At 44.7% G+C, this 10,943-nt stretch overlaps 1 protein-coding gene across 1 annotated transcript; it reads left to right on the forward strand.

The window, feature by feature from the left end:
- Positions 1 to 4,936: 4,936 nt before the first annotated feature.
- On the forward strand, positions 4,937 to 10,210 carry LOC128659240 (uncharacterized). Its single transcript, XM_053712916.1, has 2 exons — positions 4,937 to 5,699; positions 9,275 to 10,210. Exons 1-2 carry the CDS (start codon positions 5,531 to 5,533, stop codon positions 9,853 to 9,855), a joined length of 750 nt encoding a protein of 249 aa, XP_053568891.1. The 5' UTR covers positions 4,937 to 5,530; the 3' UTR covers positions 9,856 to 10,210.
- Positions 10,211 to 10,943: the final 733 nt, after the last annotated feature.

Genomic DNA, 10,943 nt, shown 5'->3' on the forward strand with positions numbered 1-10,943 from the left:
TAACGCACGCCTTCTAACGCAAAACTCTAAATCTAGGTGTATGTCTGCTAAAGACAGAGTTTATAAATCATAAAGTACAAATTGTGTCACATTAGTAAGATTTGGAATCAAAAACATACAAATTCCCTTCTTCAGATATTACACATACGCACACAGGAATGCACATATAGACACATATATATATGCACATACACATGCACACACACATATGCACGCGTACACACACACACACAAACACAAACTCATATGCACACGCACACACAAACTCATATGCACACACAAACTCATATGTACACACACACACAAACTCATATGCACACACAAACACAAACTCATATGCACACGCGCACACACACAAACTCATATGCCCACACAAATATGCACGCACACACATATGCACACACACACATATACATGCACACGCATGCACCTCTTCTTGATAACTTAAGGAGTTCAAGAGCCAAGCAGTATATTACATGGTCAGCCACATATATTTTTGAAAACTTAAAAAAAACAAAAAAAAACAAAGAGAAGTAGGAAAATGTTTTAATGAGACACAGCTCATCACTTTTCACCCAATATAATGTATCTGCTAGAAATGGCTTGTGTCTGTAATTAGACAATTAGATGTGTATAATGCTATTTCCCAACAGCCCTTGCACATCACTATGCACATCTGTAACTCATTTTATACTGTGACTGTTACAGATTTAGGAAACATTAAAGGCTGTGACACACCACAAGCGATGCGGCGCAAGGTGAAGCAGCTGTTTCGCACCGTGTCGCATTGTATGTATGTATTGGGTACTTGTAAAGCGCGGCTAATCACCCGTAAGTGTCTCAAGGCGCTGCTCATTTTATCTACCTCGGAAGGATGAAAGGCTGAGTGAACCTCGCCGGGGATCGAACCTGCAACCCTTGGGTTGCTACAGAGCTCAGCCACAGTGCTTAGCATGCTGAGCTATCTGTCCAGAATTGCTCCTGACGTTCAAATATTTCATCTCTGATCGCTCAGCTACGTGACCTGACGCAGCAGAGTGCTCAGAGATGAAAAAGCAGGACACACTGAGCGCTCACAGCCACATCTACATGCTGCACGCCACTCCACTTGCAGTGTGTCACAGCCTTTACACATGAGCTGCACTAGTGAATATATTGATATAACCAGTACAACCATCTACACTACAGTATAACACATTTACACATGAGCTGCACTAGTGAATATATTGGTATAACCAGTACAACCATCTACACTACAGTATAACACATTTACACATGAGCTGCACTAGTGAATATATTGGTATAACCAGTACAACCATCTACACTACAGTATAACACATTTACACATGAGCTGCACTAGTGAATATATTGGTATAACCAGTACAACCATCTACACTACAGTATAACACATTTACACATGAGCTGCACTAGTGAATACATTAGTACAACCATATACACTTCAGTATAACACATTTACACATGAGCTGCACTAGTGAATACATAAAACCTGTACAACCATCTACACTTCAGTATAACACATTTACACATGAGCTGCACTAGTGAATACATAAAACCTGTACAACCATCTACACTTCAGTATAACACATTTACACATGAGATGCACTAGTGAATACATTAGTACAACCATCTACACTACAGTATAATACATTTACACATGAGCTGCACTAGTGAATACATTAGTACAAACATATACACTTCAGTATAACACATTTACACATGAGCTGCACTAGTGAATACATTAGTATAACCTGTACAACCATATACACTACAGTATAACACATTTACACATGAGCTGCACTAGTGAATACATTAGTACAACCATATACACTACAGTATAACACATTTACACATGAGCTGCACTAGTGAATACATTAGTACAACCATATACACTACAGTATAACACATTTACACATGAGCTGCACTAGTGAATACATTAGTACAAACATATACACTTCAGTATAACACATTTACACATGAGCTGCACTAGTGAATACATTAGTATAACCTGTACAACCATATACACTACAGTATAACACATTTACACATGAGCTGCACTAGTGAATACATTAGTACAACCATATACACTACAGTATAACACATTTACACATGAGCTGCACTAGTGAATACATTAGTACAACCATATACACTTCAGTATAACACATTTACACATGAGCTGCACTAGTGAATACATTAGTATAACCTGTACAACCATCTACAGTCACTACAGTATAACACATATACACATGAGCTGCACTAGTGAATACATAAAACCTGTACAACCATCTACACTTCAGTATAACACATTTACACATGAGCTGCACTAGTGAATACATTAGTATAACCTGTACAACTATCTACATTACAGTATAATACATTTACACATGAGCTGCACTAGTGAATACATTAGTATAACCTGTACAACCCTATACACTACAGTATAATACATTTACACATGAGCTGCACTAGTGAATACATTAGTATAACCTGTACAGCCATATACACTACAGTATAACACATATACACATGAGCTGCACTAGTGAATATATTAGTATAACCTGTACAACCATATATACTACAGTATAACACATTTACACATGAGCTGTACTAGTGAATATATTAGTATAACCTGTACAACCATATACACTACAGTATAACACATTTACACATAAGCTCTACTAGTGAATATATTAGTATAACCTGTACAACCATATACACTACAGTATAACACATTTACACATGAGCTGTACTAGTGAATATATTAGTATAACCTGTACAACCATATACACTACAGTATAACACATTTACACATGAACTGTACTAATGAATACAGTATATCATGTACAACCATATACACTACAGTATAATACATTTACACATGAGCTGCACTAGTGAATATATTAGTATAACCTGTACAACCATCTACACTACAGTATAAAACATTTACACATGCGCTGCACTAGTGAATATATTAGTATAACCTGTACAACCATCTACACTACAGTATAACACATGTACACATGATCTGTACTAGTGAATATATTAGTATAACCTGTACAACCATCTACACTACAGTATAACACATGTACACATGATCTGTACTAGTGAATATATTAGTATAACCTGTACAACCATATACACTACAGTATAACACATTTACACATAAGCTGTACTAGTGAATATATTAGTATAACCTGTACAACCATATACACTACAGTATAACACATTTACACATGATCTGTACTAGTGAATATATTAGTATAACCTGTACAACCATCTACACTACAGTATAACACATGTACACATGATCTGTACTAGTGAATATATTAGTATAACCTGTACAACCATATACACTACAGTATAACACATGTACACATGATCTGTACTAGTGAATATATTAGTATAACCTGTACAACCATATACACTACAGTATAACACATTTACACATGAGCTGTACTAGTGAATATATTAGTATAACCTGTACAACCATATACACTACAGTATAACACATTTACACATGAGCTGTACTAGTGAATATATTAGTATAACCTGTACAACCATATACACTACAGTATAACACATGAACTGTACTAATAAATACAGTATATCCTGTACAACCATCTACAATACAGTGTAACATATATAACTGATGCTGTACAGAGACCAGACCCACAGTGTAAAGAGATGTATCAGAGACCCCTCCCCCTTTGAACAGCTGCCCTTTCCCCCTATAAATACATCTACAGACTAAACACAGCTTGTGTCTCACAATACCTGATGCTCATACACTCACCGAGAGAGACGCAGATGAACAGGAAGTGACATTTAAAACAAGGGGAGGGAAAAAAACAGTCAAACAAGTGCAGAACTTCAATTCCCAGAAACCATGAAATAAGTCACATGTTATGCAGCAGCCATTTAGAAATGGGAAAAGTGGTGTTTAGATTCACACAGCTTTATTTACAACTGTTACTTTACATTAGTAACGTAAAAAAAAAAAAACTGTATAAACTCCTTTACTATAACAAAATTGCTCATTGTGAATGTGTTGTAACTCTTACTGTTCAACAGATAGTTGTGTATTAACCATTTATAACACTGAGAGCTGCAGTGTATGTTAACTCCTTCAATGGAAAGTGGAGAGCTGTTTAAACGCATAGCAACTTAAGGGTTACTTTTGTCTTGATTGCTTGTATTGCTGTCTAGGTGTCTTAGCTGGTCTGACAGCTAGAGGGAGATGTTGCAGAGCCTATATTAGTGTCTGCAGGCAGGAAGTAGGGTCACTAACCTGTTTCTTGTCTTGCAGGTGGAACAATGGTGAAGCCTCGTCGCTCTTCCAGGGCTCCAAGGCGGTTTGGTGATGAACAGGAGACACCTGAAAAGAGGAAGAAAGCATCAGTCTCTACAATGGGTGATGTTATCTCTCCCTCTCCTTCTGTGCCCTCTGCTATGCCTTTTCCCCATGCTACATATTCCCTCTTGTCCTCTTCTGCAGCTGTTGCCGCCCCTTCTTTTCTTCCTGCCTATTCTATATCTCTCCCCTCTACCTCTGTTCTGCCTTCTCTGGTTTTTTCTTCACCTTCAGCTGTCCCTGCTGTGTCTTTTTCTTCTTCCCTGTCTGTCCCTATTTTCTCCTCTACCCCTTCCATATTTTCTTTTCCCCCTGCTGGCCCTTCTTTGGCCTTCCCCCCTTCCTTTGTAGCCCCCCTTGCCTCCGGAATTGCCCCCCTTTCCTCCGAACTTGCCCCCCTGGCCCCTGGTCTCCCCCCCCCCCCGCCCCCGGTCCTGCCCCCCTTCAGCTTACTCAAGCCCCTGGGCAATTCGTTGAGCCCATGTCCCCCCTCCTCTTAGAAGACACGGCTGTGTCTGATGGATCCGCCTCTCCCCCTCTGACTCCAGGACAGAGGGAGGTCAGTGGAGGCGAGGCGAATCAGGGGCCTGTACCGTTGCATGTTTTTGGAGCCATGCGGTCGGCCTCTTCAGCTCCTGGGCCTTGTGCGTGTGTGATGTCACAAGCTCCGCCCCCCGCTACGTCACTCCGGGTCTCTGTGCCATCTTGTTCCACAATTTTAAGTGCACAGAGACCGGAGGCAGCAGGGAGACCCAACAAGGAAGCAGCCATCGTCCACACGGATCCCCACTAAGGTAAGTGGGGCATCCGGAGTTGGCGGTGACTGCCTGGGGGGAGAAGCAGCAGTTAAAAAAGGGCAGTGTGGCGGTAGGAAGGGAAAAGAGCCCATGAAAAAGTACAAGGGGTTAAAATGGCTGCACGCAATAGGAGGGAAAAAGTTAGAGAAGGGCATAAATTAGTTGAATTAACCCCTACTGGGAAAGGCATAAAAATACAGGAGGTTACATGAATATTTTGTCAAGCCTTAAAAAGAGGCTGCTAGCTAGGGGGCCATGCAGTTTACAGGGTGTGGGTGGACTACAGACATAGGAACAGGGTGCAGGGGGCCTCATCGTTGACTCCAGTGATACCCCCACTTGCCCTCTTGTTTTACAGGTTTCAATGGCGTTATCGGCTACTGCAGTATCTGTCGGCAAAGCTGCTGCGGCAACGCAGATGCAGGCTGGGACGTCAGCGGCATCTGTGACTCCAGCTGTGAGACAGATTCCCCGGCCTACACCGTTGATATCCGTTCCTGCGTCTTCTGGAGCTGAGGCGACGGCGGGAGCTGGTGAGCCCTTAACTGCACCACACTTTAGGGGGGAGGATAGTTACTCCATGGGAGACTCTGACAGTTCTTCAGGGTTTAAGGATAAGGGTCAGCGCAAGCTATTTAGATACATTAGGAAGATAGCGGATACAAAAGGGGCAAGCGCAGTGGGATCCGTTAATTTAGGAGCGTCAGCGGGGGCTCAGGGAATAACAGGCGCTAGTTCTCTGTCAAGTAGCCAAGCAAGTTCCTCCAAGTCACTTGTGGCGAGCACATCCTTGTATAGTGCATTCGCTGCATTCTCATCTTAAACCGCGTATAGCCAGGCACATTAAGGAGGGGAGGTACGTTAAGATATTTGAGCTTTCTAGGTTGGCGCAAGATTTGAAGGAAAGGGTCGAAGAAGGGACAAGAGATAAAAAAAGTTAAGAGGCCTGAGACTTATGAGGAGTGGATGCGCTGCTTCCACGTGTTGGCTTCCTGCTACTTGGAGGCTAACCCTCAGCATAACCTCAATATACTCAAATGTATGGAAGTCATAGATTACATTCATACCAGAGGAAGAGGGATGGCATGGCGTCAATATGACGCCGAATTCAGGCGTAGGTTAGAGTCCAATCCTATACTTAACTTTGGGATGAAGGAGATGGATCTGTTTTCAGGTCTAGAATTATCAGACAGTGTAGTCATGGCACCAGCAAGACCCAGCAGTGTCAAATATACCGAATAGACAGTTCCGGAGGCGCGGAGGGAGAGAGTGTTGGCGGTTTCAGGAAAAGCAGTGTGACAATGGTTTACACTGTCTTTTTCTGCACATCTGCATCTATTGCGGTGGGCCCCACGCAGGGACAGACTGCCCCAGGCGTTGTGAGTCAGGTGGGGGGAGGGATCCATTTAGATCGGCTCCTGCGGGAAAAGGCCCATACACCCCTGAATCTAGGGGAAATTTGTAGCCTGCTTAGGGCTTATCCGGACCAGGCGGCAGGCTTCCTCAGATCAGGTTTATCATTTGGTTTTCGCATTCCAGTTAGGCGTCCCGTTTTCCCCTCTCCTGCGGTTCATAACCTTAAATCAGCTGTTCAACACCCCCAGGCCGTTGCAGAAAAATTAGCGAAGGAAGTAGATTTAGGACGTATGGCTGGTCCTTATTCATGTGCCCCCTTAGAGAACTTAGTTATCTCCCCACTCGGAATAGTGCCCAAGAAGGAGCCAGGGAAGTTTAGGCTGATTCAGCATTTGTCTCACCCGGAGGGAGCGTCTGTGAACGACGCTCTCGACGAAGGAGACACTTCAGTATCATATCAGTCCTTCGAGTCTGCCCTAGCGGTCATTCAAGGGCTTGGTCTGAAGGCAGAGATGGCAAAGATAGACATCGAATCAGCCTTTCGCCTCCTCCCCATTCACCCGGAGAGCTTCTATCTGATGGGGTGCATGTTCCAGGATCGGTATTATGTGGATTGCTGCTTGGCAATGGGTTGCGCAATATTGTGCGCGTATTTTGAACTGTTTAGTTCTTTTCTGCATTGGGCGGTGGTTCACGAGTCCGGGCTGGGACAGGTAGCTCATTATCTAGATGATTTCCTTTTCTTGGGAAGGGCGGGATCTGGGGATTGCGCTAGGCTTCCCGCTATCATAAAACAATTGTCCTCGCGATTAGGCATTCAGCTTGCAGCCGAGAAGACAGAATGTCCGTGCACGCGCATTGTATTCTTAGGCATAGAAATTGATACCGTAGATGGAGAACGCAGACTGCCAGCAGGGCCGCCATCAGGGGGTGACAGGGGTGACTCCTGTCAGGGGCCCAATGGGACAGGGGGGCCCCATGAGGCAAGAACTAAAAAAAAAAAAAAGGGGGGCCCAAAATTTCTAGTGGCGGCCCTGACTGCCAGGATCAAAAGTTGACTCTGCCTTGTCAGCTATCCAGGCTATCAGGGAGGCTGGTAGGTCCACGCTTCGGGACTTTCAATCTTTGCTAGGCCTATTGAACTTCGCATCCAGGGTGATTCCCATGGGTAGGATATTTAACAGGAGGATGGAAGCCGCAACTAGGGGGCTTAGGTTACTTAGGGCTCCGGTGAGGATTTCCCTAGATATTCAGAAGGATCTGACAGTTTTTGTTCTTGCGCGAATTCAATGGCGTGAGGATCTGGTTGCCCAAAGCAACTCCCGATTCAGCAGGGAGTCATGGGTTGGGGGCTTATTTTGAGGGATCTTGGTGCGCAGCCACCTGGCCGGCCGAATGGAGCGGCACAGGGTGGTTAAAAAACTTGACGTTACTTGAGCTCTTCCCCATTTTAGTGGCTGTGGAGTTATGGTACGGGTGATTACAGAACCGGGCCGTCAATTTTTGATGTGACAATTTGAGCGTAGTTCACGCCATCAATAGGCTGTCTGCTTCTTCCCCTCTGGTAGTTAACCTCTTGCGTCAATTAGTTTTGCTCTGTTTGCGGCATAACATCTCATTCACGGCGAGGCATGTTCCCGGGACACGCAATGTCATCGCGGATGCTCTGTCCAGGGGTCAGTGGGATAGGTTTAGGGTAGTAGCGCCTGCTGCTTTAACTCAGGGTGATGACTGTCCTGCTTATCTCTGGCAGGTGGTGAGTTCTGGGGAACTGCGCTAAGGTTACTACAAGGGTCGCTGGCGACAAAAACCTGGCAATCGTACCGCAGGTATTGGGGAAATTGGGAGGATTTTTTGTTCAGACAGGAGTTATCTTGGAGAATGCAGGACACACACAGTTTTTTACAGTGGGTTGCATGTTTGCATGAGAAGGGCCTGGCGCCAGGCGCCATTGCCAGCCGGGATGCAGCCATTTCTTTCTTCTCCAAATTGTATGGAGTCCCAGATGTTTCTAAATCTTTCCTAGCTAGGGCTGCTATTAAGGGAGCACATAGATTGAAAGGGGTATATCGGGACATTAGGGAACCAATCACTAGGGGGGGGCTAGGTACCATGATTCAGGTCCTCCCGACAAACTGCAGCTCTGAGTACGAAGTCGTCCTCTTTGCTGCAGCATTTTCCCTTGCATACTTCGCTGCGCTGCGTATTAGTGAGTTGGTAGCTCCATCTAAGGTTTCATCAGGGTCAGCGCTGCTTAGGGATCATGTTAGGATTGAAGGGGAAGCTATTTTTGTTTTCGTGGCATGTTCCAAGACTGATCAGACGGGTAAGGGTAGATGGCTCAATTTGCTTTTGCAGGTAGAGCCATCAATTTGCACAGTTAGGTTGTGCAAAAGGTTCTTGGAAATTAGGCTAGGGGTTGAAGGGGTGTTCCTGGTTAACGAAAATGGGTCATTCTTGTCTGGGTTTCAATTTCGAGTAGTCATGAAGAAATTGGTTTTAAGTTTAGGGTGGAATCCCTCTGTGGTGGCCCCACATTCTTTTAGGATTGGTGCCGCTACAGACGCAACCTTGGCTGGGTCTTCTGAGAGTGAAATTAAGGTCTTAGGTAGGTGGGCTTCAGCCAAATTAAAAAAATATATACGGCCGCTGAAGCAGGATGTTGTTTAGTATTTTTTCATGTAGATCAGGTTTGTTCTGTTGTTGTTTAGGTGTGGGAAGCCAGGTTTGTTTTATTTCTTTGTTATTACAGGTGAGGGGCTGCCGTGCAAAAGAGTGTGGATCTTGGGACATTCGTATGTCCATTGGGCAGCTTTGCGTGCAGCAGCAAGAGCAGGAGGCTTGCAGTTGGGGTTGCTGTCGCGGAGGATGGGCATTCGTTGGCTGGAAAAGCGTGGAATGATGTGGTCGGATTTGCCGACTCAAGTGGCAGAGGCCAGAAGGCGGTGGGGGCGTCCCCACGTGATTGTATTACACTTAGGCGGCAATGATGTTGGGACTATGCCCATGGGGGATTTGGCTAGTATCATGCTTGCGGATATTAGGTGGTTGGTGGCTCAGTTTCCTGGGGTCAAGATTGTTTGGTCGCAAATTATTTCTAGAAACGTCTGGAGGCACATGAGTTCCCGTAAGGCAGGTTTTAGGGTGAAGAGAAAGCTTATTAGGGATGTAGGTAAGGCAGTGTTAGCTGCAGGGGGTAAGGTTATCACCCATGACAACATCAGGATTAATTCCCCCGGTCTCTTCCGCAGGGATGAGGTACATCTGTCTGACACGGGTACCGATTTGTTTTTGCACAATATTAGGCGTTCCCTGGCTTCCCTTTGTGTTTAGTGGCGGCAAGAGTTCCGTGTCCTCTTTGGGTGGCGGCAGCAGGGGTGTGACAAATTTCCAGTTGGGACAGCCTGGCGGTGAAAAGAGGAGGGGGACAGGCGAGCACATTCAACGTCAGCCGCAAGGGCTTATGCTCGGTGGCTCCCTGCACGATCCCTCCTAAAAAAGCCCTCCAGGCTGTCAGAATGGGGGGTATCCCCCATTGCTTTAGGGCGGTCTCACCCCTTTCTTAGGAGTTGTAGGACAGGGATGTTTCTTGCCGGCCAACGCTAAGTTATTATTACTAAGTTATTTAAGTTTAAGTATTAAGTTATTCTTTAATAAATGCAACCCTTGTCCCCGGACGGGGAAGGTTTTTTTTCTCCCATAACTGGTGTCCGTGTGTTTATTGGGCTTATTGGGTTAAGGGTATTGCATCACATAGCAGGTAAGATATAGAAAGTTTTACCCTTAAGCACAGAGAGCATCAGTGTGTATTAACCACTCAACTAGCACAGAGCAGCACAGTGTGTAACTATTAACCCTTCACTAGTACAGAGAGCAGCACAGTGTGTATTAACCCTTCACTAGCACAGAGAGCAGCACAGTGTGTATTAACCCTTCACTAGCACAGAGAGCAGCACAGGGTGTATTAACCCTTCACTAGCACAGAGATCAGCACAGTGTGTATTAACCCTTCACTGGCACAGAGAGCAGTAGTGTGTATTAACCCTTCACTAACACAAATAGCAGCACAGTGTGTAGTAAACCTTCACTAGCACAAATAGCAGCACAGTGTGTAGTAACCCTTAACTAGCACAGAGAGCAGTAGTGTGTATTAACCCTTCACTAGCACAGAGAGCAGCACAGTGTGTATTAACCCCTTCACTTGCACAGAGAGCTGCACAGTGTGTAGTAACCCTTTATTAGCACAAAGAGCAGCAGAGTGTATTAACCCTTACTTAACTAGCACAGAGAGCAACACCATATGTATCAACCCTTCACTAGCACATAGAGCAGCACAGTGTATATTAATCCTTCACTAGCACAGAGAGCAGCACAATGTGCATTAACCCCTTCACTAGCACAGAGAGCAGCACCATATGTAT

This window comes from Bombina bombina, chromosome 5, assembly GCF_027579735.1.
Source record: "Bombina bombina isolate aBomBom1 chromosome 5, aBomBom1.pri, whole genome shotgun sequence".
Taxonomy (NCBI): domain Eukaryota; kingdom Metazoa; phylum Chordata; class Amphibia; order Anura; family Bombinatoridae; genus Bombina; species Bombina bombina.